Consider the following 26,566-nt stretch of genomic DNA (forward strand, 5'->3'; position numbering starts at 1 on the left):
TACCCTACTGCTGTGGCAATGCCAGATCCTTTAACTCACTGCTCCTGGCTGCGGATTATATCCACACCTCCATAGCGACCTGAGACACTGCAGTTGGATTCTTTTTTTTTTTTGTGTGTGTGTGTGTGTGTGTGTGTGTGTGTTTTTGCCATTTCTAGGGCCACTCCCATGGCATATGAAGGTTCCCAGGCTAGGGGTCGAATCTGAGCTGTAGCCACCAGCCTATGCCACAGCCACAGCAACTCGGAATCCACGGGTCATGGCAACGCTGGATCCTTAACCCACTGAGCAAGGCAGGGATCGAACCTACAACCTCACGGTTCCTAGTCGGATTCGTTAACCACTGTGCCACGATGGGAACTCCTGCAGTTGGATTCTTAACCCATTGCACTACAGCAGGAACTCCTGTTACTTCATTTAATCCTTGCAGTTTTCCAGCTCTGTGATAGTATTCCCATTTTATACATGTGGAAACCAAGCTTCAGAGATTGATTGAATAGTAGCTTATTTGGCTAGTAGCTAATGCTAATGCTAATGCTTTTAGCAAATACTAAGCCATGCTGCCTCTTCTCTAGGCATCTTTTTTATGCACATTAATTTGGGAAGGCTGGTCATCTTTACAATATGCAGTATTTCTATCCCTGAACAAAGTATATCCTTTTTGTTTTTTTCTATTTTTTTTCTTTTGGCCATGCTTCCGGCATGCAAAAGTTCCCAGGCCAGGAATTGAACCTGAGCCACAGCAGTAATAATGCTGAATCCTTAGAATTCTTAACTGTTAGTAGGTGTCTTTCTTAAGGTAGTCTTTTAGGTTTCTAAAATTTCTTGGGATATTCTGCACACTAAAATTTGGGGATAGGGAAGTTGGGTTAGCATACCGTATTTGAGCTTTTCCCAAGCATATTGGAGATATTTTTCTTTCCTCAGGTGTTGGCCATGTCAAGCCGCTCATGGTTGAGCTATTCTTACCAATCTCGTTTCCATCTCACCCCTCTGTCTTATGAGACCCTGGAATTTGCATCTGGCTTCGCCTCTGAACAGTGCCCTGAGGGCATTGTGGCCATCTCCACCAATACCCTGAGGTGAGAAAGTCCCACAGTTGAAGCCCAGCAAGAGGTTGGCAGAGAGCCGTGGGACTAGTGTGTTACAATTGAAACCTTCATTTGGCTAGGGAAAGTACCTAGTGGCCAAGTTTCGGTGTTTGGGAGTTGTAGCTTGTGTTTAGACTTTCAGGGCCAAGGGGTTTTTTTTGTTGTTGGTTTATGTCTTTGTCTTTTTAGGGCCCCACCCATGACATATGGAAGTTCCCAGGCTAGGGATCATCAAATTGGATCTGAAGCTGCTGGCCTACCCCACAGCAATGAGCCATGTCTCCGACCTTCACCATAGCTCACGGCAACACCAGATCCTTTAACTCACTAAGCAAGGCCAGGGATCGAACCCACATCCTTATGGATACTAGTCGGGTTCATTACCACTGAGCCACAATGGCAACTCCATCAGGGCCAAGTACTCAGTTGTAGTTCAGTCACAGATTTAAGATTTTTGTTTTCCATGGCTATGCTATTTGGATTAGTTTTAGAGGAGGCATTGTGCAATCGCTGATAATCTTTTCTCACTTGTTATTTGCATTGTTACATCTTATATTTTAACCTCAATATAATTATATAGGCCTTATGCAGGTTGACAGGCTGTATTGATCATATTAGAGTAAGCAGTGGGCTGTATTTCAGGATGGAAAATAACCTGTTTGGTTTGACTTCCTCGAGTTTGGAAGAGGAGTAGTTGTGTTTGTTTCCTTTTGGGGTGGGGGTGGCGGGCTCTGTCCATGGCATGTGGAAGGAGGTTCCTGGACCAGGGACTGAATCCACACTGCAGCAGCACACTGAGCCATTGCAGTGACATCACTGGATCCTTAACCTACTGCGCCATAAAGGAACTCCTGTTTGTTTTATTTATTAACCCTTTAATGCCATTGATGGCTTAACTGTTGGCGTTCACAGTGGAACTCTGGCCTCATGATATATGAATCATGTATTGCATGTCAAGTTTACTTCCAGATTTGTTTGTAAGAGCCTTCAGGAACTTTCAGTCATTTTCTCTCTTTTTAAGCTTCAACGTCTTTGTATACCTTCTATCTACTCTTGGAAAATTGCTCCCCCTGCATGCCCCAATACATTCTTTCCTTGTTTTTTTAAAATCTTTGCACCTGTCCCTGGAATGCTTCCCACACACTGTCAGGCCTAGCCTCATCCATGGGTCCTGTAATTGTTTTATCTATACGAGCTCTTTAATTGCTGGATTCCTATAAATTTATACAGTTGCACAGATTTTCAAACTTTTAGTGGCACAACACTACCCCTCAACCCCCCCACCCCTGCTACAAAATCAGGTACAGCCACTGTGTGGAACAGGTAAAAGCAAAGTTCTTGAAAGCATAAGTACTGTTCGTGGTGCTTTCTGTCAGGACCAGTCACTTCTACTTTTGGCTATTATGAATAATGCTGCTATGAACATTCATGTATAAGTTCTCATGTGGGAGTATATGTTCATTTTTCTTGCGTATGTAAAAAATTACTTAGTCATGGGAGTGGAATGTTAATAATCATAATGGATTTTTAAAATGTTCTGTTTTTTATATTATACTCCTTTTTATGATTCTGAATAACCATTTTTTCTTACAGCACTTTGAAATGTTTCTTTCCTATCTTCCGTTGTTTGGGGGGTGGTTTATTTGGCTGCACTCATGGCATATGGAAGTTGCAATGCTAGGGATCAACCCCGAGCCACAGCAGTGACAATGCAGGATCCTTAACCCACTGAACCACCAGGGAATTCCTCTTCCATTAATTTTTTTTTTAGGTCTCCTTTCAGATTATGTATGATCTGTAGAGAATACTTAAACTACAAATAAAAGTTTATTTTTAGAGACCAAGTGACTATTTTAAAGAGCATCTGGGGTCTGCTCATTTGGTATGTAATTTGGTATATGCACATCTCTGTCCCTTTTGACAAAGGTTGTAGGTCTCATACTTGCAATCTCTTTCTTCATCCTTGGGGATTTCCTAAAGCTTAGGTGATTTTGATTCAGGATGGCATCCATGCTATTTTATAAAACACTATCACAGAAGTACCACATATATGTAGGTAATTGCAGTGCTTCACAACAAATTTGGAGTTGGCTTTTTTACCTGTTTACTTGTTTGTTTGGTTACTAGTTGGATTCATTTCCTCTGCGCCACAACAGGAACTCCATATCACATTACCATTGGGGGGATTAAAAAAATTCCTTTGGGGGTTCTAATGTAGTTTTCACTGGTGAAAACTGGAATCACTGGTATGTTGTTACTAAAATAAAGAGCTCTCCCTGATTTCTTTATCTCTTGTGCAGAATCATGGATTAGAAGACTGTTGTTTCATGTTGCCTAATACCAACACTGGACCTTTAGGGACTCATGCGTTTGCTGTGACTGTTTATTGACCGTTTCAATACCAGTTTCTTAGGTCTCAGTGAGTGACCTAACTCTTTGCCTTTTGCTGTAGAATTTTGGCATTAGAGAAGCTGGGTGCTGTCTTCAATCAAGTAGCTTTTCCACTGCAGTACACACCCAGGAAATTTGTCATCCATCCTGAAAGTAACAACCTAATCATCATTGAGACTGACCACAATGCTTACACTGAGGCCACAAAAGCTCAGAGGAAGCAGCAGATGGCAGAGGTAATGTATATGACCTTCAGGAGTCAATAAAAAGGTGTTTGTGGAGTTTCTACTACAGTGACGACGGTTTGATACCTGGCCCTGCACAGTGGATTATGGATCCAGTGTTAGCGCAGCTGTAGTATGGGTCGTAGTTTTGGCTCCTATTCAGTCCCTGGCCCAGGATCTTCCATGTGCCGCAGGTGCGGCCAAAAAAGAAGGAAAAGAAAAAAGATGTATGAAGTTGTGTTGAAAAGTTTAAATCCCTGTGTAGTTGTTGGTTATAGTTTTTTCTTTTTTGCTTTTTAGGGCCACTCCTGCAGCATATTAAATTCCTAGGCCAGCCTAAGCCACAGCCATAGCAACGCCAGATCCGAGCTGTGTCTGTGACCTACACCACAGCTCGTGGCAATGCTGGATCCTTAACCCACTGATCACTGCCAGGGATCAAACCCACATCCTCATGGATCCTAGTCGGGGTTGTTACCCACTGAGCCACGAAGGGAACTCCAGTTATTAACATTCTTATATTTAAAGATCCAGGCTTTTTTGTGTCCTTGAAGCAGAGCCCTTTGCCAGAGTCCTTGGTTTTAGAGGTTTTTAGAGGCACTCAGGACTAAAACACTGACCTGGGTTTCAGTATTTAGCTCCCTCTGGAATAGTTCTTCAGTCTTTGAATTTCCAGTATAGTCTGTATTATATTTTTTCTGGATTCAGGCCCAAATGAGACGGCTTTCATACTCCTCCCAGCACCAGTTTCTTCCAAAAATCATTACCCAGCATAAAACAAATAGTCCCAACTATGTAGAACTATATCTGGCCTAGAAGAAAGGAAACAAGTAATCTTTTTTTTTTTTTTTTTTTGGCTTTACCTTTTCTAGGGCCGCTCAAGAGGCATATGGAAGTTCCCAGTCTAGGGGTGTAATCGGAGCTATAGCCACCGGCCTACGCCAGAGCCACAGCAATGCCAGATCCGAGCTGCATTTGCGACCTACACCACAGCTCACGGCAAGGTCAGATTTGTTAACCACTGAGCCACGACAGGAACTCTGGAAACAAGTAATCTTAGCAGGGGAAATCAGATGGTTAGATAGAAAAAGAGTGTTTTCATCTTTATGTTTCTCAGACCAATAGTCAAGTATTTGCCACAGTTAATGTTAGATCTTCTTGGCATTGATTAAAAAAAGAAGTACCTGCTTTCCCTTCATTGCTCTTTTGTCTTCCTCTGGTCTATACACCTCTCCATTGATCTGAACACCCCCCTGGAGGTGCTCTTGCTACTTGTCCACTTCACCCAGCGCCCACCTCTGAACACACCAACTCTTCTTTTGTTCTTTGGGTTTAGGAAATGGTGGAAGCAGCAGGGGAGGATGAGCGGGAGCTGGCCGCAGAGATGGCAGCAGCGTTCCTCAATGAAAACCTCCCTGAGTCCATTTTCGGAGCTCCTAAGGCTGGCAATGGCCAGTGGGCCTCTGTGATCCGAGTGATGAATCCTATTCAGGGAAACACACTAGACCTTGTTCAGTTGGAACAGAATGAAGCTGCTTTTAGGTAAGGAGCCCAGGACCTCTAGCCTTTTGGAGACTGGAATGGGATTCTCTGGGCTGTGACTAATGCCTGACTCCTGATTCTTTCTCTGTACATGCAGTGTGGCTGTGTGCAGGTTCTCCAACACTGGTGATGATTGGTATGTGCTGGTGGGCGTGGCCAAAGACCTAATACTGAACCCCCGATCTGTAGCAGGGGGCTTTGTCTATACCTACAAGCTTGTGAACAATGGGGAAAAACTGGAGTTTTTGCACAAGGTAGGAACCAGCCTGTCGTTTTCCTGGATCTTAACTCCTATTAGACCTTCCCACTTTAGCTAAGTTGTAGGTCAGGTATTTGGAGGCATATGGGAGATGGGGGTTTTCATGCCCCAATGAACCTTCACTCCTTGCTGGTCCCCCTGGAAGATTGTGTGCTAACCACCCTCCATGGAAAACAGATGTACACTGAATTAGTCCCCTGTTTTCTAGTCTTACTAAGTAGGCTATAGTTTGTGACCAAAATTTGGCAATTGCAAGAAATTAATATTCTGAAGGCAGCGGTGATGGGGTAGATTATTTAATAGGTTATACAGTTCCCCTTTGGAAAGATAGTAAAATACTGAGTTGGGATGGATGGTGTTGATGGTTTCACAAAATTTTGAATATGCTTACTGTTATGAATTGTATATTTGATAATGGTTTAAATCCTAAGCTTTATGTATATTTTATGAGTTTTATAATTTTAAAATATAAAAAAATTATTTATTTATTTAGGCAGGTGGGTTTTTTGTGTGTTTGGCAGGGGGTGGTTTGTTTTTCTAGGGCTGCACCCTATGCATATGTATATGGAGGTTCCCAGGCTAGGGGTTGATCAGAGCTGTAGCTGCCAGCTTATAGCACAGCCACAGCAATGTGGGATTGGAACTGCATCTGTGACCTACACTAGAGCTCACGGCAACGCCGGATCCACTTAATCCACTAAGCGAGGCCAGGGATCGAACCTGTGTCCTCATGGATGCCAGTTGGATTTGTTGACCACTAAGCCATGACGGGAACTCCAAAAAATTTAATTTTAAAATTTAAAAAAACATGTATGGAGTTTCCGTCGTGGCTCAATGGTTGGTGAACCTGACTAGCATCCAAGAGGACGCAGGTTTGATCCCTGGCTTTGCTCAGTGGGCTGGGGATCCAGCGTTGCCATGAGCTGTGGTGTAGGTCGCAGATGTGGCTCAGATCCTGCGTTGCTGTGGCTGTGCTGTAGGCTGGCGACTACAGCTCCAATGGGATCCCTAGCCTGGGAATATCCATATGCCACCGGTGTGGCCCTAAAAAGACCAAGAGAAGAAAACAACAACCTGTATGTTTTAATAGCTACAGTGCCTGCTTTCCATCACACACCAGTGTGGTTTCTCCAAGCCTCCCACAAGGAGTGTTATCTAGGAGCTTCACAGGGCTTTCTTTGTGCTAAACTCACTGTGTCTCCCTTATAGCTAAGACATCACTTATCACTAGCACTCCTTTCCCCTCCCTCCACACAACAAAATCTCTTTTCTGATGTTGTGGCTTCACTGTTAGATAATGGAATCAATGAATTCCATAGGCTCTAAGACAGTGTTCATCAGACACCAGAACTTACTTTCACTTGTGGCATCATTCCACTTAGTGAAACGTAGCATGTGATGCCTGTTTACCCAAACACCTTATTTCGAGAGACTGTTGAATGTGTGGCTTATTTTCTCTGTTGAGCAGATGATCACTTGTGGTCTTCCTGACAGATGCCCCTAATAGGTGTTTTGGGTTGAGGGGGTATGACTATGTGTTGTAATAGCTACATTGTCTGCTTTTCCTTTCACAGACTCCAGTGGAAGAGGTTCCTGCTGCCATTGCCCCATTCCAGGGGAGGGTGTTGATTGGTGTGGGAAAACTTTTGCGAGTCTATGACCTAGGAAAGAAGAAGTTACTCCGAAAGTGTGAGAACAAGGTAAACGTGTGGTGTGAGGGCCAGGTCTTAGCTAGTGAGGAAGGAGGAGACACGGGTAGTGTAGTAGACAGCAGCTGTTAGAACCATGTCTATGGGGATCTTGTCTTAGAGAGGGACGGGAGTAGGTGGGTTTCTCAACTTGTTTACACTAAGAACCACATTTCTGTCCTCTGCTTCTGTAAAGAATTTAATTATTAAAGTTGACGTGTATTTCCACTGCATTAAAACTGCTTCGCTCCTTTTCCCACCTTCCAGCACTGACCAGTGCTATTCTTTGGAGTGTCCCGTCTTTCAGACCCTATATATGTTGCAGTCAGTGTAAGCTGTACTTTGTGTTGTTACTATACCCCAAGGTTACACCCATTGCCGTCTTTGTTTTTCCCAGCATATTGCCAATTACATCTCTGGCATCCAGACTATTGGACATAGGGTAATTGTATCTGATGTCCAAGAAAGTTTCATCTGGGTTCGCTACAAGCGTAATGAGAACCAGCTCATCATCTTTGCTGATGATACCTACCCCCGATGGGTCACAACAGCTAGCCTCCTCGACTATGATACTGTTGCTGGGGCAGACAAGTTTGGCAACATTTGTGTGGTAAGTTGATGTTTATTTGGGTTACAGTGATGTATAGGAAAGCTGGCTCAATTTGTTTGTGGTAAAGCCAAGGACCCCAGACGATGATGTTGAATATGAAAAATAAAAAAGGGCATAAAATTCTTTTAGATCCCCCTACCCCTGTGCCCACCCCATTCACCTCCCATCTCCCCATGCAACATGATTTAAGAATGATAGATTTAGTTTGAGCTAAAGATTAATTTTTACTTTTTTGCCAGGATTTTGGCTTATCCTTTTTTTTTTTTTGCCATTTCTAGGGCCACTCCTGCAGCACATGGAGGTTCTCAGGCTAGGGGTACACCAGAGCTGCAGCAACGCAGGATCCGAGCTGCATCTGCAACCTACACCACAGCTCACGGCAACACTAGATCCTTAACCCACTGAGCAAGGCCAGGGATCGAACCCACAACCTCATGGTTCCCCAGTCGGATTCGTTAACCACTGCGCCACAACGGGAACTCCTGGCTTATCTTTTTAAGCCTAGTCTGGCTTCTTTTGTTCATGTTCTGTGGTCTTTGTTTTTTGCATTTTTCCTTTTCGTTCTTATATTATTTTTTTTCCTGTTGAGTTTCTTATTCCTTAGACACCAGAAAGGTACAGGAGACTTGGGCTCAGGACTCTGGCAAAGGTAGTGCCTCCTTTCAATTACCTGGGCAAACATGTTGCTTGATGATCAAGATGAATGTCCTGTGATTTGTGTCACTTAATTGTAGGTGAGACTCCCACCTAATACCAATGATGAAGTAGATGAGGATCCCACTGGAAATAAAGCTCTCTGGGACCGGGGCTTGCTCAATGGGGCCTCTCAGAAGGTAAGACTGCAGAAAGGGCCCCAAAGGAGAGGCACCAGCCTGTGTAGTACATTCTTCATGATACTTTTAGTGAATTATCCACAGTGCACGTGACTGTGCTGAGTGCTCTCTCCCGTGCGTGCAGATCTCTAGGGTGGACAGTACATGGCCTGTGATGGATGGGCACTGAGTTTTACATAAGGTGACCCAAGTTACCATCCCATGTTTATGACAGTAGAATAGAAATTTTCCTGAGACATTTTAGCATTGTGTATCTCTTTGGTGCATAGTAGTTTCCTTGCGGAAGATGATTGCGTAGGTTCATTTCTGATACAAAGCAGCTCTTCTGGGAGGTGTGTCTTGGGCTTTACACCTGTTGGCATGTACTTCTGTAGTAGAGCATGTTTAGACTTTTAAAAATAGATCCATTTTAGAGCACACCTAAGTGATGACTTTTTTATACTTTTGTGGTTTCCATTTTGCAAATTTGATAATTTATCAAAAAGGTGTTTCAGTTACACATCAGAAACAATCTAACATCAGCGTGTTTGTGAGGGCATTTAGCTCTAAGTCAATGCTGAGAACATTTTAAAATATTAAAAAAATTTTACTAGTTTATGAATTTTAAAAGATTGTGAAATCTGTGTTTTGGAGTCACTGCTTGCTCTTGAGAATCTAGGACAGGTTCCTGAGGGCACTCATAGTTACTGGTCTGGTTTTGACTTGCAGGCTGAAGTGATCATGAATTACCACGTGGGCGAGACAGTACTTTCATTACAGAAGACTACGTTGATCCCTGGAGGCTCAGAATCGCTTGTCTACACCACTTTGTCAGGAGGAATTGGCATCCTTGTCCCGTTCACATCCCATGAGGTGATATATTCCACATAGCTCTGGCTTTTGCTTTCCCAGTGTTGTTTCTTGGTGCTAAATCTGCCTAAGAGGGCAATCTGTTTTTGTCCCCATCTGCAAGTAAGAGTACTTTGGAATTTTTATAAGGTGACAAGAATATCTACAGAGATAGGGAGCTTGAGTTTTTTCTCCCCTGGAGATAGCCATTTGTTTTTATACTATACCAGGGTTTGGTTCAGTTCTTTTTTTTTTTTTGGTCTTTTTGGGCCATACCTGAGGCATACGGAGGGTCCCAGGCTAGGAGTTGAATTGGAGCTGTAGCCACCAGCTTATGCCACAGCAACTTGGCAACCGAGCTACATCTGAAACCTGCACCACAGCTCATGGCAGTGCAGGATCCTTAACCTATTGAGGGAGGCCAGGGATCAAACCTGCATCCTCATGGATACTAGTCAGATTCGTTTCCACTATGCCACGATGGGAACTCCCTGGTTCACTTCTGATATTGACATAAGATTAATCAGAGGCAAAAGTCCCAGAAGCAAATCCCACAGAATAGGAATGATGGAATGGTGTGGACTAAGCACTTGCTGCCTCCTGGAGTCAGCTCTCAGATTGGCTGAATTTGGTTTATTTAATTGCAGCCAAGGAAGCTGGGATTAGGAATTTGACTTTGCAAACCACTGTTTATTTTTATTTTTTAATGGCTGCACCTGGAGCATATGGAAGTTCTGGGGCAGGGATTGAATCTGAGCCATAGCCGTGGCAGCGCTGGGTCCTTTAACCCATTGCGCCTGGCCAGGGAATGGACCCCTGCCTTCTCGGCGACCTGAGCCACTGCAAACAGATTCTTAACCCACTGTGCCACAGCAGGAAATCCCAGACCACTCTTAAATATGGTGTTTTCTCATGTTTGGGTGAAGACATAGACAAATGTCCACTCAGTATATAGTGTTTGGCAATGACGTTTCCAGGATGTTAGGCTAGATGGGGAGATGTTAAGGGGCTGAAGATGCTGCCAGGACCAGCAAAATCACGCCTCACTGCCTTTGTTGCGTTTTACTGCTTAGTGCCGGAAGTAAAGTAGAAAACATTAAGTGGTTTGTTATTATCAATTATTAATTGTTGCTGTTACTTTGAATGAGAATTTCCAAAGTTACTCTTTTCTTTTTAAAATTTTATTGGAGTAATTCCCGTTGTGGCTCAGTGGTTAACGAACCTGACTAGTAATCATGAGGTTGCAGGTTCGATCCTTGGCCTCACTCAGTGGGTTGAGGATCCAGCATTGCCGTGAGCTGTGGTGTAGGTTGCAGGCTCAGCTTGGATCCTATGTTGCTGTGCCTGTGGTATAGGCCAGCAGCTGTAGCTCCAGTTTGACTCCTAGCCTGGGAACCTCCATATGCCATGGGTGCAGCCTCAAAAAGACAAAAAAATAAAATAAAATTTTATTGGAGTAGGAGTTCCTGTTGTGGCTAAGAGGATTAAAAACTCAGCTAGCATCCATGAGGATGCGGGTTCGCTCCCTGGCTTTGCTCAGTGGGTTAAGGATCTGGTGTTGCCATGAGCTATGGTTTAGGTTGCATAGGCGGTTCGGATCCCGAGTTGCTGTGGTTGTGGCTGTGGTCAGCAGCTATAGCTCTTATTCAACCCCTAGCCTGGGAACCTCCATATGCTGTGGGTATGGCCCTAAAATGAGCAAAAAAAAATCAGAGTTCCTGTTGTGGCGCAGTGGTTAACGAATCGGACTAGGAACCATTAGGTTGCATGTTCGATCCCCGGCCTTGCTCAGTGGGTTAAGGATCCGGCGTTGCTGTGAACTGTGGTGTAGGTCACAGACTCGGCTCACATCCTGCGTTGCTGTGGCTCTGGCGAAGGCCGGCAGCTACAGCTCCGATTCGACCCCTAGCCCAGGAACCTCTGTATGCCACCGGAGTGGCCCTAGAAAACACAAATAATAATAATAATTTATTGGAGTATAATTTACTTACAATGCTGTGATAATTTTAGGTGTACAGCAAGGTGAATTAGTCATACACAGATATTCATTCTTTTTCAGATTCTTCTGATACACAGTATCACAGAATACTGAGAAGAGTTCCCTGTGCTATGCAGCAGCTCCTTGCTAGTTATCTATTTCATATATAGTGGTGTATATATGTTGATTCCAGGTTCCTAATTTATCCCTCTCCCCCATGTTTCCTCTTTGGTAACCATAAGTTCGATTTTGAGATGTGTTGAGTGTGTTTTTTCGTATCATCTCCCCAAGTCATTCATTATTTTGTCAGTTGAAGTGACTTATTTTATTCCTTGGAAAATTATTGAAAACATACCCATATTAAGATACATGCATTATTTTGCTGTCATTTTAAACTTGGAAATTCTAATATTTTAGAAATTTTTAATTTAAGTATAGTTAATTTTTTTAAAAATGATGTTTTCTCGCATGGTTCTGCAAACACAAAGGTTTTCATTCTTGTTTTTTCAAGTTTTAGCTGTCTTATAGCAGGAAAGCCTGTGGTCATCAGGAACAATTAGATATTTGAGATTTGTTTGTGTGGTAAAAATCAATAGCTTCTCTGTTCATTGTGCTTTGAGAAATTGTAGACTAGTTGTTGAAATTTTTTCTTTTAGTGACACATTGTTTGTTTCTTCCACCAGGATCATGACTTTTTCCAGCATGTGGAAATGCACCTCCGATCTGAGCATCCCCCTCTCTGTGGGCGAGACCACCTCAGTTTTCGTTCCTATTACTTTCCTGTTAAGGTATGTCTTTGTTGGAAATCTGGGTTGAAAAGGGGATCCTCAGCCATTTAACCAGTCTTTTCTCTGGGCCTTCCTCCCCTTAAAAAACCAGCAGTCTTATATAAAGGAGCACTGAGGGATTGAATTGATGGGACACAGTAATAGGGTAGAGGAATATTCAGAGACCTCTTTCTTCAGGACAGACCATGGCCAGAGAAAAGATTTCACCTCATTTTGCTCATTTAAACTCTGGCTACTAAGAATCAACTTAGAACAGTATTCCTAGCTCTATAAAGTTCAGGTATCTGGTGGAGAATAAAAAGTGTTCTTTGGCAGTTACTGCTTTAGCATATGCCGTTTTCCTTCCTCTCTCATTTTTCTGTGTCTTAGAATGTGATTGATGGAGACCTCTGTGAGCAGTTCAACTCCATGGAGCCCAACAAACAAAAGAATGTCTCTGAAGAACTGGACCGAACCCCACCTGAGGTGTCCAAGAAGCTTGAGGACATCCGGACTCGCTATGCCTTCTGAGCCCTTTTCCTGTGGGGGCTTGTTAAGAGACTTTTTTTTTCCTCACCACCTGGTTCTGATCCATATGGCAGAAGGAGGGTGGCTGGAAAATTAAGATTTTGCAATATTAAGGCTAATAGCTCTTCCCCATCCACTCTTCCCCTGGAGTGACTGATTTCCCCTAAAATTGGCACTGAGATTTGCTTCACTTCTCCTTGCTTGATACATAATTCATTGCCCCCAGGTTCCAGTGTGGACTACAGTACCCATTTTCCCAAAGCTTTCTTGCATTAGTATTTCTGGCTATCTCGTCTACTTTTGTACACATCCTTAATTTTTAATTGGTTTATCTGTAAATATAGTTTTGTATGATGTTATCTTTGTGGGAGGGAGAGAGGCAAGCTGAGCTGGGGTCCAGATTTATATAGTACAATTCCAGAGTTCTGCCACTCTGGAACATAACCAGAAATACAAACCTAGTTCTTAAGGTGTCTGGCGTCCATGTGTCTTTTCTGGGGATAAGAATTTAGGTGGGAGATTTGAACCTAAGTTGGAGCAGGAAGAAATGAATATCCTCCTTCCAGCTACCTACTTAGATTTCTGGCACCTTATGGCCTCATTCTCCCAGCTCTGTGATGGCTTTTGGCTTTCTTTAGTCTTTTCAACTATGCAGGTGAAATTTGGGCTCAGTAATAACAATCACGTGGTCATCCATACCACTGGTATGGTCATCTATCCGTACCTAGTGAGGAAGGATGGCTGATTTCTTCTTCCCTGTTTTGTTTGTTTGTTTGTTTGTTTGTTTGTTTTAATTTTGTCTTGGCCTTGCCCATGGCAGTTCAGGGCCAGGGATTGAACCTGCACCACAGCAGCGACCCAAGTCGCAGGAACTCCCTTCCCTGTTTTAACTCCTTTCTACTTTGAGGCCTTAGAGTAAAGGATTTGGCATGGATTCCAACTGGCTAGTCTCTTAATAGATGCTCCTTTTACTTCCACAGCTCCTGATAATGGTCGTTTGCCATCTGTCTACTAGGAAGGATCAGTGAGTACAAAAAAACCTACCCTCAGGAATAAAGTCAGTACATCTCCCTATTTATGGAAGGGAAAAAAAAAAAAGCTCATGGGTAACTTAGAGGATCCCTGTCTGCAACATCTTAGCCAGGCTCTGGAGGATGTTTAGAGTATATGAGGAGGCAGCAACTGGAAGTGACACAGTCTCAGAAATGTTCCGGCTCACACTTGAGGATTCAGCCTTCCTCTGTCAAGTTGTGTGGGAAGCCTTAATGTTCCAGGCATCCTCAGCTTCATTGAACATGGAGAGGCCTGAGTCACTTCACATTTGAGTACTTCGTAGAGCAAAACACTTTTGTGTGTGTGTGCTCAGGGCTTCCATTGAACTGATTCTATGTGGAAGGCACTGGCTTAGAATCAGGAATGGAGGTGATTAGATAAAATCTTTGACAGTGAACAGAGAGTGTTCGTGATGTTATACCCTGAAACTGCATGTTTCTTTATTCATGGCTTGGGGTTTAGATCAGTCAGTAGCCCCCTAAATTTTGCCAGGGATTGAATCCCTAAATGATACTTCTTTCTTAGCTCATGGGTATGCATAGTAGACTGTACTCTTTTTTTTTTTTTTTTTTTGCCACCCATGACATATAGCGGTCCTGAGCCAGGGATCACATCTGAGCTGCAGTTGCAACCTATGATGCAACTGCAGCAGTGCAGGCTCCTTTAATCCACTGTGCTGGGCTGGGATCAAATCTGCTTCCTGGTGTTTCAGAGAAACTGCCAATCCCAGGGTGCCATAGCAGGAACTCATATAGAGATAGTACTTTTGAACTACATTTGCATAGCTTAATTCTAGCATTTGTTTTTTCCTGTGGCTCCCCACTTGTTCTGTTTAGCCTGTCATATTGTATGATGTTGATATGCAGCAGTATGAGAAACTCAGCATGGACATTTGAGCAGTGGCTCCTTGTTCCTAACATGTTGGGATTTTTTTTTTGTCTTTTGTCTTTTTTGTTGTTGTTGTTGCTATTTCTTGGGCTGCTCCCTCGGCATATGGAGGTTCCCAGGGTAGGGGTTGAATTGGAGCTGTAGCCACCGGCCTACGCCAGAGCCACAGCAACGCGGGATCTGAGCCGCTTCTGCAACCTACACCACAGCTCACGGCAACGCCGGATCGTTAACCCACTGAGCAAGGGCAGGGACCGAACCCGCAACCTCATGGTTCCTAGTCGGATTCGTTAACCACTGCGCCACGACAGGAACTCCGATTTTTTTTTTTTTTTTGCTTTTTTAGAGCCTCACCCTTGGCATATGGAGGTTGCCAGGCTAGAGGTTGAATCAGAGCTACTGCTGCCAGCCATAGCCACTGGAACTTGGGATCTGAGCTGCCTCTGCGACCTACACCATAGCTTATGGCAACACCGGATCCTTAACCCACTGAGTGAGGCCAGGGATTGAACCCTCAGACTTCATGGTTCCTAGTCACATTTGTTTCTGCTGTGGCACAGCAGAAACTCGCCAAGCCTCTAGCTTGATGTATTTCTTCCTACAGTAGTAGAGGGGTTATGTAAGAAAAGAAAACTGACCTCTGTTACAGAATCAGGAATTGCTGTTCTTTTTTGGTTGTTCTTAATCATGTAGATAGCAGTTTAGTGGGGACATGATCACACCCGTGAGAGGAAGACACCACATGTCACTCAAGGACACTGCAAGACAACATTAGGTTGTACTCAGTAACCCAGTAAACAACTAAGGCCTTAGGGAGTCAGACTTTTTAGTATCAAGAAGGTGGAACACTTCTGGTTCCTGTGAGAAGCTGTGATTGTCTTGTCTGGATAAACCTAGAGCCTGGCAAGGAGCTAAAACTTGCTCTCTGGAAGTGGGCAGGATCTGTGCCTGATCCTTTGATACAGAGGGTTGTTTAGCTAGGAAACCTCATTCACAAAAACGTGGGAGAGAAACTTGACATTAGGCCATTCGAAGCCCTTCTGATTTACAACATGTCATACTAAATCTTAACTTTAAATCTTGTATCACAACTGGGAATGTGTGGTCATCTGATTATTGCTCCATTGGAGAGTATAGGTGAGGGTGGATTTTATGTTGGATCATCTTGTGCTTACAAGGTGTTACAAGAGTCTCTTCTCCCAGGGAAAATGATACAAACTCCGTGGGATTGTCAGAGAAATTTGGGTGCATATTGGAAGGGATTATCTGATAGATGATGGCAAATCATGAGTTAATCTGAGCATTTGTGCTAAGCACAGTGAGAAATTCTCAAGGCCTGTTCATCTGAACTTGACATTCTGGTAAGGGAGAGGAAGCTTAAACATGTGAAATAACCAACCAAATATGTTTATAGTAAAAAGAACTAGAATCAGACAATTTGTGTGATCTGGTTGGGCCAAATCACAGCTGATTCAGTTTGAGCAAGCCGTTTAAAACTTCTGAGCCTTGGCTCGCCCAACTGTAGAAAGTGATAGGACAGATATAGTGTATGCCACAGAGAAGTCCCCATGCAGGATCTTAGTTCCTTAGAATCCCAGTAAGTCAAAGTAACTGTATCTCTTGGGAGTATAGATTTTATTTTCAGTCCTGAGTTCAGTCAAGTCTCTGCCTCTGATTAGATCCATGATTTGGGGGGTTTTCTTTTGTTTTTTGGGGTTTTTTTTGCCTTTTCTAGGGCCACTCTTACAGCATATGGAGGTTCCCAGGGTAGGGGTTGAATCGGAGCTGTAGCCACTGGCCTACGCCACAGCCACAGCAACGCAGGATCCCAGCCGTATCTGCAACCTACACCACAGCTCACGGCAATGCCAGATCCTTAACCCACTGAGCGAGGCCAGGCATTGAACCCGCAATCTCATGTTTCTTAGTCGGATTCATTAACCACTGAGCCATGAAGTGCACTCCTTAGGAGTCACTATGGATGTGAATCTCCTTCCCTTCCCACCACACACACACACCACAGTTACATTCTCTTTCCTCCTTGTACTGCTTTACTTTTGATATGTCTGTTGACTTTGTCACCTTCTATTGTGGCCACATGGGTGCTGGAGGAGGTAGAGTTTTGACGGATATACAGAGAACATTTTGGCCATAGCTCAGGGACCTCCTCTGGACTTGATTTCTCTATGAATTCTCACAGCTGCAAAGATTTTCTTTTCTTTCCTCCAGTTTTAGTGAGGTATAATTGACATACATCACTGTAAGTTGAAAGTATACAGTATAATGTTTTGACTTGTATAGTCAAATAATTCATTTTTAGATACAATTAAATTTTTTTTTCTTGTCATGAGTACTCAGGCTCTAGTCTTAGTCAACTTTCATATATGTATTTATCATACAGCAGTGTTAACTAGTCATGTTGTACATTACATTCCTAGTACTTTTTTGACTCAGACTGGATTTTTTTTTTTTTTAAGAACTGCTTATGGAAGTTACCAGATTAGGGGTCCAATCAGACTGCCACAGCAACACCAGATCCAAGCCTTGTCTGCAACCTCCACCACAGCTCAGGGCAGTGCTGGATCCTTAAGCCACTGAGTGGGGCCAGGGATCGAATCTGTGTCTTCATGGATACTAGTCGGGCTCATTACTACTGAGCCACAACAGGAACTCCTTATAGCTAGGAATTTAGGTCTCACAAATCTGATATAAGTGAAATTATATATGTATGTCTTTGTCTAGCTTATTTCACTTAGCATAATGCCCTCAAAATTTATCCAATCCTGCAAATAGCAGGATTTCCTTTTTTATGGCTGAATAATATTTCTGTGTGTTTTATGCATTCATTTGACATTGGACATTTATGTTGTTTCCATGTCTCAGCTTTTGTAAATAAGGCTGCTGTGAACCTGGTGGTGCAGGTATTTACTTGAGTTAGTGTTTTCAATTCCTTTGGGTAAATTCCCAGAAGTGGAATTGCTCTATCATTAGGTAGTTCTATTTTTAATTTTTTGAGGGTCCTCTGTACTGTTTTCTATCTGTGCTGGTTTACGATTCCACCGGCACTGAACCAGTGTTCTCTTTTCCATACATTCTCACCAGTAGCATTTATCATCTCTTGGCAGTGGCCATTCTAGCAGTTGTGAGGTGATACAGCTCGTTGTGGTCTTGTTTTAATTTCCCTAAACTGGTTTTATTGAGCATCTTTTCATGTACTTATTGGCCATTTGTAGATCTTCTTTGGGAAAATGTCCAAGTCATTTGCCCTTTTTCTTCCTTTTTTTGGCCTTGCCCGCAGCATGCAGAAGTTCTGGGCCAGGGACCAGCCTGTATCACAGCAGGGACCCAAGCTGCTGCAGCGACAGCACCAGATCCTAAACCTCCATTTGCCCATTTTTAATTGGATTATTCGTGATTTTACTGTTGAGTTGTATGAATTCTCTCTCCCTCTCTCTCTCTTTTTTTTAAATCTTTTTAGCACCACACCAATGGCATATGGAAGTTTCCAGGCTAGGGGTTAAATTAGAGGTGTAGCTGCCAGTCTGTACCACAGCCAGAGCAATGCCAGATCTGAGCCACATTTGTGACCTTCACTACAGCTCATGGCAACACCGGATCCTTAACCCACTGAGCGAGGCCAGGGATCAAATCCTAGTTCTCATGGATCCTAGTCAGATTCATTACTGCTGAGCCGCAACAGGAACTTTTTTTTTTTTTAATTTTTTATATATTTTGGATAGTAACCCTTTATTAGATAAATGGTTTGCAAATCATTTTCCCATTCCGTAGGTTGTCTTTTTTACTTTGTTGATTGTTTTTTTTGTAGTGCAGAAACTTCTTTACTGTAATGTAGTCCCACTTGTTTGTTTATTTTTCTGTCTTTTTGTCTTTTCTAGGGCCGCACCCGTGGCATATGGAGGTTCCCAGGCTAGGGGTCTAATTGGAGCTATAGCCACCGCCTACACCACAGCCACTGCAACTCAGGATCTGAGCCGCGTCTGCGACCTACACCACAGCTCATGGCAACGCCAGATCCCCGACCCTCTGAGCAAGGCCAGAGATTGAACCTGCAACCTCATGGTTCCTAGTCGGATTCGTTAACCACCGAGCCACAATGGGAACTCCCCTACTTGTTTGTTTTTTATCTTGATTATATTTTAGGTATCATATCTAGGAATTGAAGCATTGAGGCTCCTTAGAATGTTCATGAGTTTGCTTCTTCTCTGCAAGACAGAGGGCTCTGACAAGTGGAATTTTAGGAGCAAGGCATAAGGCACTAGGCTTGAATATGTTGAGAGCAGTTTTGTCTAGTTCATGGTTGTTGCTCTAGGACCAATGAAAAGTGTTTAATACAACTTAGAAATCCCATCTATGTAAATGTGGAAGGGACCTATGTAATCAACTCCCTTATTTTAGTTGTGCAACCAGGTAAATGGAGGTCCAGTCTTGCAAAACACATCAGAGACTGCCTTGGAACTGAGAAGGAATGTCAACCACCAAGACATTTGCCCTGATTATTAGGATTGCTCCAATTCTATTGCCCTTAAGCCTGCAACTTGGGTCTAAAGAAGGATGAAAAGTTTTAGCTGCCTCAGCTTTTCCCTGACCTCATGAGTAGCGGTTCCACAGATGTTTCATCTGGAAGATCTTCTGCCAGGAATAACATTCCTTGAGAGGTGGGGGGTTCAATTTGGACTGTGGATGGAATGTTGCTTTTCTTTCTTCCTTTTTTAAAAATGTATTTCTAGCTAGACAGCTGCTGGGGCTGGGAAAGACCCTTGGGGATCACGCATGGTGAGAGCTCTGGTCTTCAGAATCCTAACTGCTCCCATGACTGCAACCTCTCTTGAGCTCCTTAGTGGGAAGCCAGAATTTTTAGATGAAATCAACCTGGCTTTCAATTTTAAGAAAACCCTAAATTCTGTAGCTATTCAAAATAGAGGAGTTCCTGTCATGGTTCAGTGGTTAATGAATCCGACTAGGAACCATGAGGTTGCAGGTTTGATCCCTGGCCCTGCTCAGTGGGTTAAGGATGTGGGTTAAGGATCTGGTATTGCCATGAGCTGTGGTGTAGGTTGCAGACGTGGCTCAGATCCCACGTTGCTGTGGCTCTGGCATAGCCTGGCGGCTACAGCTACAATTAGATCTCTAGCCTGGGAACCTCCATATGCTGCTGGAGTGGGCCTAAAAAAGACCAAAAAAAAAAAAGTTCCTGTGGTGGTGTAGTGGTTAACGAATCTGACAGGGAACCATGCGGTTGCGGGTTCGATCCCTGGCCTTGCTCAGTGGGTTAAGGATCTGGCGTTGCTGTGAGCTGTGCTGTGGGTGGCAGACACGGCTCGGATCCTGAGTTGCTGTGGCTCTGGCATAGGCCGGTGGCTGCAGCTCCAATTCGACCACTAGCCTGGGAACCTCCATATGCCACGGGAGCCGCTCAAGAAAAGGCAAAAAGACAAAAAAAAAGGATGTGTTTGCATGAGTCATCTACTTATTTGCATGTAGAATATATTATTTGTGAATATTTTAATTTTTTGCACCCTTAAAATATATTCAAGGGCTGTATCCAGAGCTGAGAAGAATCTCTGGTGCTGAAATCAAACCTTGTTTAAAAAATAACTGTCGGGATACAGATGGCAGGGGTACATGTGTAGCGACTCAGTGAACACCTCCGTGGCCAGTGGCTGATTTATATTTGGGGATCTGATTGTGCACTCTGGGGCCTTGTATGAAGTTTGAATGAAATGAAATCAGGAGATACGTGCTACACAGCAATCAGAAGAACCCCTTCACCAGTCTGCATCAGCATAACTAAGCTGTTTCTGTAGAAGCTTTGAAAGCCAACATCAGAATACATGCCTAGGAGATCCTGTTGTGGCCCAGTGGAAACGAATCTGACTAGTATCCATGAGGATGCGGGTTTAATCCCTGGCCTTGTTCAGTGGGCTGGGGATCCAGTGTTGCCATGAGCTGTGGTCTAGGTCACAGGTGTGGCTCTGATCCCACATTGCTGTGGCTATGATGTAGGCCTGCAGCTGTAGCTCTGATTCAACCCCTAGCCTGGGAATTTCCATATTCCATATGTTTGTGCAGCCCTACAAAGCAAAAAAAAAAAGATATGCCTAACCTACTATAAGATGATTCTACATTCGTTTATTGCAGCACCTCCTGTATGTCACCTCCTTGCATGTCTGCCCAGGTATTTCTGTCACTGAGTCTGGTGGTTTCAAAGGAATCTTAAAGCCCATTTGGTTTCCTCAGATAAAACAGGCATAGCTTTAGGACTTCTGGGAAAAATCAGAAGGTCCTAAGTCTGACAAATGAGGAAGTGGAGGGTGGACAGCCAAAGGTTTTAGGTCAGAAAACTAGGAAACTTGTCAAAGTGACTTTTAACCCCAGCTGGACATACAGATCTCCTAAATTTGTCAGAATAGATGCCTGGATTCTGCCCCAGATTACTTTTAAAAATCTCTGCTGTGGATTTGGGCATCTCTCTTATTTTACAGTTTGGTAATAGTGATCAGACCTACTTATGGTGAGAAATGAGAGAACATTGCTATTTGTTTGGAAAAAAGACCCTTGAGTTTGGAGGGGGCAAAAGGCTGGGAAACTCAACTGGAAGTAGCCAGAGGACCCTGTCGCTAGGACCTCACCCTCACCTCTAAATCCAGCAGTTCTGTCAGTACCCAGTTAGGTTTGATTATAGTTCCAGAGGCAGACCCATCGCAGTTCCCCAGATTTCCAATCCGCAGGCCCACCCAGCAGGATTTACAATTTCCTTTTACAAATAAAATCAGGGAATGAGAATTGCTTTTGATTAAGTCATCTTGGAAGAGTTTTCACAGGTTAATTATGGGTCATGAGTAAATGTAAAAGCTAGTGTGACGTGATAATCAAGTATTAGCATTTACTGTGTGTCGTTAGGTCTAGTGCTATTAAGGCACACTGAGGAATCTCTTGCCTTTAAAAAGCTGATGCTGCCTCTGGAAAAAGTGACTTCACAAATCAATCAGTAACAAGATGCCAAGTAGTGAAGCCCACAGAAAGCACTGGTCACAAAGTCACATGACCTGGGTTTATCAGTCTACAGTCTCAGCTTTTTGTCTAAAATGGGAGGAGACCGTGATCCCTTTAGGAGCCATGGTAACAGCAGTGATTTCCACTGAGCTTCCAAGGGGTCTGAGGAGGTGTGGCTCCTGAACTTGGATCTGAAATCCCTAGGGGACCTGGAGCCATCTCCATCTTGAACTGCAGTACTGTATGGGATGCTTTGAAAGAAAGGGGCATCATCCTAAGCTGAGTAGTCCTGTGGATGGCACAATGGAGTTTGTTCAGGCTTCTGTGAAGCCCTAGTGAGATCATGTGGGTGTGCTCTCATCACCTCCACCCCCACCTTGCCCTGACCATGAATCAGCTTGGCAGAGCTCTACAGCAAGGGTGTGGCTGGTGTAGCCACTGCCTTGGGGACAGGGGGTGGGGCATTAGCTGAGTGCATTCCAGTGTGGGCATTATTGTCCTGCTGGAAGTTCAGCACCAAAATAGGAGTCCAGTTTTGTCAACCCAGTTGAGAAACCATTTCTTAAGAAACTATTGAACAGCTACTTGTGCCAGGCACTGACATAAGGAATAAAACATGGTAACATCTAGGCCAGTGTCTCCCAAACTAGGTGCTGTGGAATCCAAGATGTCCACAGGGGACCCCTTAGTACAGGATTTTATGTATACATTCAGGGAAACATGCAAACCTTGAACACAGCCCTGCCCCTGTACCTTGATAACACTTGTAATGTCAGCTGGTCAGAGAACTAAAGGGTCCCTTGGGGGGGCTGGCCCATCCCTAAATGTTCCAAATATAGTATAAGTCAGTCAGGGTAATGCTCTGAAAACTAGAGGTGGAGCCATTCTCAGTGTTCATTCAGACCCAGGCAAAGTGAGAGTATCCTTTGTTACCCTTGACGATGGGGGTTGGGCAGAGGGCCTCTTGTATCATCAGCAACACCCACAAGTGCTGTGCCAGTCCACACGTTACATCAGAACAGGCCCTGGATCATAGAGGGATGAAAATCCTATGGCTGTGTGGTCTTAGGTTAGATAGTTTATCTCTCTGGGCTCATGTCTTTATTTGTAGCCTGGGTAATTGATTGGTCCTCAACACTGATACTAACCAAAGGCCCTTTCTAACATTTGCACTCCGGTCACTACCATATCGCTCAGATTTATTCAGCAGTCACTACCATGTCACCCAGTTTTATTTAGTTTTGTAGAAGAGATTTTGTCAGAACAAACGTATTCTGGAGAGAAGCTCGGTAGCCCCTTAAAATGTCTCAGCCTGCCTGGGAGCCCAGACTTGGTTCTGGGGATTCCCACCATTAATTTTGGGCATCCTCAGAATAGTTCCTTGCTGATCCTCTGGGTTTGTACCCCCCACCCCCGCTCCCGGCACGCAGCACTCCAAGGCAAGCTGGGGCCACGTGGCCCCGCCCCGCCCTTCCTGGCTCCAGTTTCTCAATCAGTTGCCTGCTTTCTCCGCCCTTCCCATCAGTCAGGAAGCCTGGATCTTGGGCTGGGGAAAACCACAGCCTCTCCCACCTGGCACCTAACCACCCCAGCCCCCAGACACCTGCTCCAATCCCTGGCCCCTTAAAGCTTCCTGCAAAGCCCAAGAAGACTGTGTCGTGGTTCAGGAACAGGTAAGAAAGTGGTTGGTTTTCTCTCACATGGTTTTCTTTGCTTGACTTGTCCACCCCAACTCAGCTGCTGCTTTCACAGATCACAGCAGGAAGCGCTAAACTGTGTCTCACAGAAAACGGGGTGAATTCTTTGCTCTGGGTTTCTTTTTTTAAACTTTTGCTTTCATCAGCCTTGCAGGAAAAAATCAGATCCAAATAACCATAAAGAAAGTTACTTCTCTCTGCCTCTGCATTCCTTTTTCCCACTGAGTTTTATAAATCCACAAACCCACATTTTTAAATGCTTGTCATGGGTTACTGGAGGCTGCTCCACTGGACATTGCTTTAGGTCTTTAGACCTTAATGTACTATGTGCATGAATTATGTACATGAATTACCTTATCAAAAATTGATACAAGGAGTTCCCTGGTGGCTCAGAGGGTTAAGGGTCCAACATTGTCACTGTAGTGGCTCAGGTTGCTGCTGTGGCGCTGGTTCGATCCCTGGCTGCCCATGAATTTACACTTGCTGTGAGCACGGCTGAAAAAAAAAAATCCAGAAATTGATTTAAAATTCCTTAAAGTAAAACAATAAAAATGCATAGTGAGCCTTCCACATTTAGATGATATTCTGAAATTAAAAATGAAGTGTTCTGCTTTTACACTTCGCATTTCTTTTATTTTGTTTATTTTTTATGTCTTTTGGGCTTTTTAGGGCCGTACCCATGGCATATGGAGGTTCCCAGGCTAGGGGTCGAATTGGAGCTGTAACCACTGGCCTGCACCAGAGCCACAGCAACGCAGGATCCGAGCCGTGTCTGCGACCTGTACCACAGCTCACAGCTCTCAACCCACTGAGCAAGGCCAGAGATGGAACCTGCATCCTCATGGATGCTAGTCAGGTTCGATAACTACTGAGCCATGGAGGGAACTCCATTTTGCATTTATTTTAAATGCCTGTAAACCAACTAATTGATTTAAAGTCCATGTGGTATTTGCCACGTTAATAAACCTATCCCAGGATATGTAGCCTTTGACCCTTAGATTGCTTCCAGGTGTTTTGCAATTAATAATTCAACTTCAGAGTTCTGTCATGGCTCAGTGGTTAACGAATCCAACTAGGAACCGTGAGGTTGTGGGTTCAATCCCTGGCCTCACTCAGTGGTGTAGGTCGCAGACGCGGCTCAGATCATGCGTTGCTATGGCTGTGGTGTAGGCCGGCAGCTACAGCTCCGATTAGACCCCTAGCCTGGGAACCTCCATGGGCTGTGGGTGCAGCCCTAAAAAGACCAAAAAAAAAAAAAATATATATATATATATATATAAAAGTTCAACTTTTATGGACAACTTTGTAGAAATAAATTTCTTGTTTTTTAGACTTTTTTAAAAAATATCTCCTTGGATTTTATTCTCCATTCAGAATAAATACCTGGGGCAAAGGGCAAGAACATTTTTGTAGCCCAGCTCATGTTACACGTGGGGTCAAGTCACTCATAAGAATTTTCAGGACCGTGATGGCATGAGGGGGTGGGTGGGGAACTTGTTTTCTCTAGATTTTCAGGAAGTGGGATAGAGGCAGTCTAGCACAGTAAAGACTTGGCCTTTGAAGGCAGGCTAGCCTGGCTTTGTATGCATAACTGCCTGATCTTGAACTCTCACCTAATAACTTCAATTAGTTCACATGTAAAACACAAATTGTAAAACTCCTTAGTGGTACAGGAAAGGCAGAGAAAGTATTGTAAAGCAATATCGGGCAGTTCATAAGTACTCCTACGAAGTTCCAAACGTTGCTGAGCCGAAACAAATCTGACTAGCATCCATGAGGACACAGGTTTGATCCCTGGCCTCACTCAGTGGGTAAAGGATCCAGCGTTGCCAGTGAGCTGTAGTGTGGGGTCACAGACAAAGCTCGGATGGGGCATTGCTGTGGCTGTGGTGTAGGCCGGCAGCTACAGCTCCAATTCAACCCCTAGCCTGGGAACCTCCATATGCCATAGGTTCGGCCCTAAAAAGACACACAAAAAAGTACTCCTAGAAGGCTCTTGCAAACCTGGGGCTTTGTCTGGGCCATTTTACAAGGTTGTTAGAATTGAAATAGTCATCCGAAGGGCATCTTTTTGACCCCTTTCCCTCTTCTATGCAGTCACTTGTAGATTTTGGATTTTTGTTTGTGTTTGTTTTTTCAGACTTAGGCCCCTATCTGTGCTAAGGCTGGAAAACTGAGCATCAGGGAACCAGCTGGTCAGGTTGGCCTGTTTCTGATAGTCCCTTAGACTCTTGGCCGCCTGCCATCAATCCCATCTCTTAGCCACCATTCTCAAATGGCAGGTTTAAGCGGTCCCTGAATAGATGGGAGTATTCCTTGGAAGTCGGTGGACATATCTTTGTCCCCCACCCTGGTAGGTTATTGGGAGGCCACATGGAGGCACAGTTGAATGCTCACAGACTGGACAGGCTGGGTTCTAATGCTAGTGGCACCAATTCTCAACAGTGGGTAGTCAGTGGACCTTTCTGAGTATCTGCTTCCTCATTTGTAAAATAGAAATGTTAATGCCTATGCCGTAGATTTACATGAGATAACATAAAGTAGCCAGCACTTAAGGACTCATTACTATGGAAGGTCAAGGCCGTGTTCCAGAATTAGCCATAAAAGACAAGATGGAAAATGCATGTTCATTGTCTTGGTCAACAAACATTTATCAGGCTGCTTACAGCCCAACCTAAGGGACAGGCACTCCAGACCAGCCTCCAGCTCAAGAAGGGAAAATAATCTGTTAGGCAGAGATGGGGAGGAAGCAGGAATAGCAAATGCAATTTAGGCAAGGGTGGGCAGTTCAGGAGGGCGTCAGGGCTGGGTGGAGGGAGGGGGAGACAAGATGAGAGGAAGTGGTGAGGACCAAATTCTGAAGAACCTTGAAAGTCAGCTGAGAATTTGGATTTCATCTCAAGGAGGTGAGGATTTAAGTGGGTTTTGGGATGCTGTTCTGTCAGCTTTAGGCGTTAGAGGATGATTTTGGAGGCCTGGAATGCCCCCAGCCTTCCACCACAACCCAGGGGCTTTGATGGTATCCAAAATAAATCAGTGAAAAGAGTGGGATTCTCAGCATTGGCTCAGTGTTGGGGAGCCTGACCGGGAAGTTGGGGCTCTAGGGTTCTGGTCCCAGCTCTTCCACCTTCATTCCTAGGGTCTCCTCTCCTGCCTCAAGGCAGTTAGGTTTCTT

General features: G+C 44.1%; 2 protein-coding genes across 4 annotated transcripts in view; both read left to right on the plus strand.

The window, feature by feature from the left end:
- Positions 1 to 13,212, plus strand: part of SF3B3 (splicing factor 3b subunit 3) — a 54,591-nt gene extending 41,379 nt beyond the window's left edge. The window contains exons 17-26 of the mRNA XM_047789784.1: positions 928 to 1,082; positions 3,544 to 3,718; positions 5,043 to 5,248; positions 5,346 to 5,502; positions 7,082 to 7,207; positions 7,593 to 7,805; positions 8,540 to 8,638; positions 9,347 to 9,490; positions 12,128 to 12,232; positions 12,602 to 13,212. Coding sequence (XP_047645740.1) covers positions 928 to 1,082; positions 3,544 to 3,718; positions 5,043 to 5,248; positions 5,346 to 5,502; positions 7,082 to 7,207; positions 7,593 to 7,805; positions 8,540 to 8,638; positions 9,347 to 9,490; positions 12,128 to 12,232; positions 12,602 to 12,742 — 1,521 coding nt within the window. The 3' untranslated portion in view covers positions 12,743 to 13,212. The remainder of the gene's footprint in view (positions 1 to 927; positions 1,083 to 3,543; positions 3,719 to 5,042; positions 5,249 to 5,345; positions 5,503 to 7,081; positions 7,208 to 7,592; positions 7,806 to 8,539; positions 8,639 to 9,346; positions 9,491 to 12,127; positions 12,233 to 12,601) is intronic.
- Positions 13,213 to 20,801: 7,589 nt separating this feature from the next.
- The window catches only part of IL34 (interleukin 34), a 73,088-nt gene continuing 67,323 nt past the window's right edge, over positions 20,802 to 26,566 (plus strand). For 2 of the 3 annotated variants that reach the window (XR_007136650.1, XM_047793856.1), the window contains exon 1: positions 20,807 to 23,367. The gene's annotated coding sequence lies outside the window, so the exon portion shown is untranslated. Of the gene's footprint in view, positions 23,368 to 26,566 lie in introns of all 3 variants that reach the window. The other variant, XM_047793861.1, reaches the window with a different exon arrangement.

The sequence above is a fragment of the Phacochoerus africanus genome, chromosome 8 (genome assembly GCF_016906955.1).
Source record: "Phacochoerus africanus isolate WHEZ1 chromosome 8, ROS_Pafr_v1, whole genome shotgun sequence".
NCBI classification, from domain to species: domain Eukaryota; kingdom Metazoa; phylum Chordata; class Mammalia; order Artiodactyla; family Suidae; genus Phacochoerus; species Phacochoerus africanus.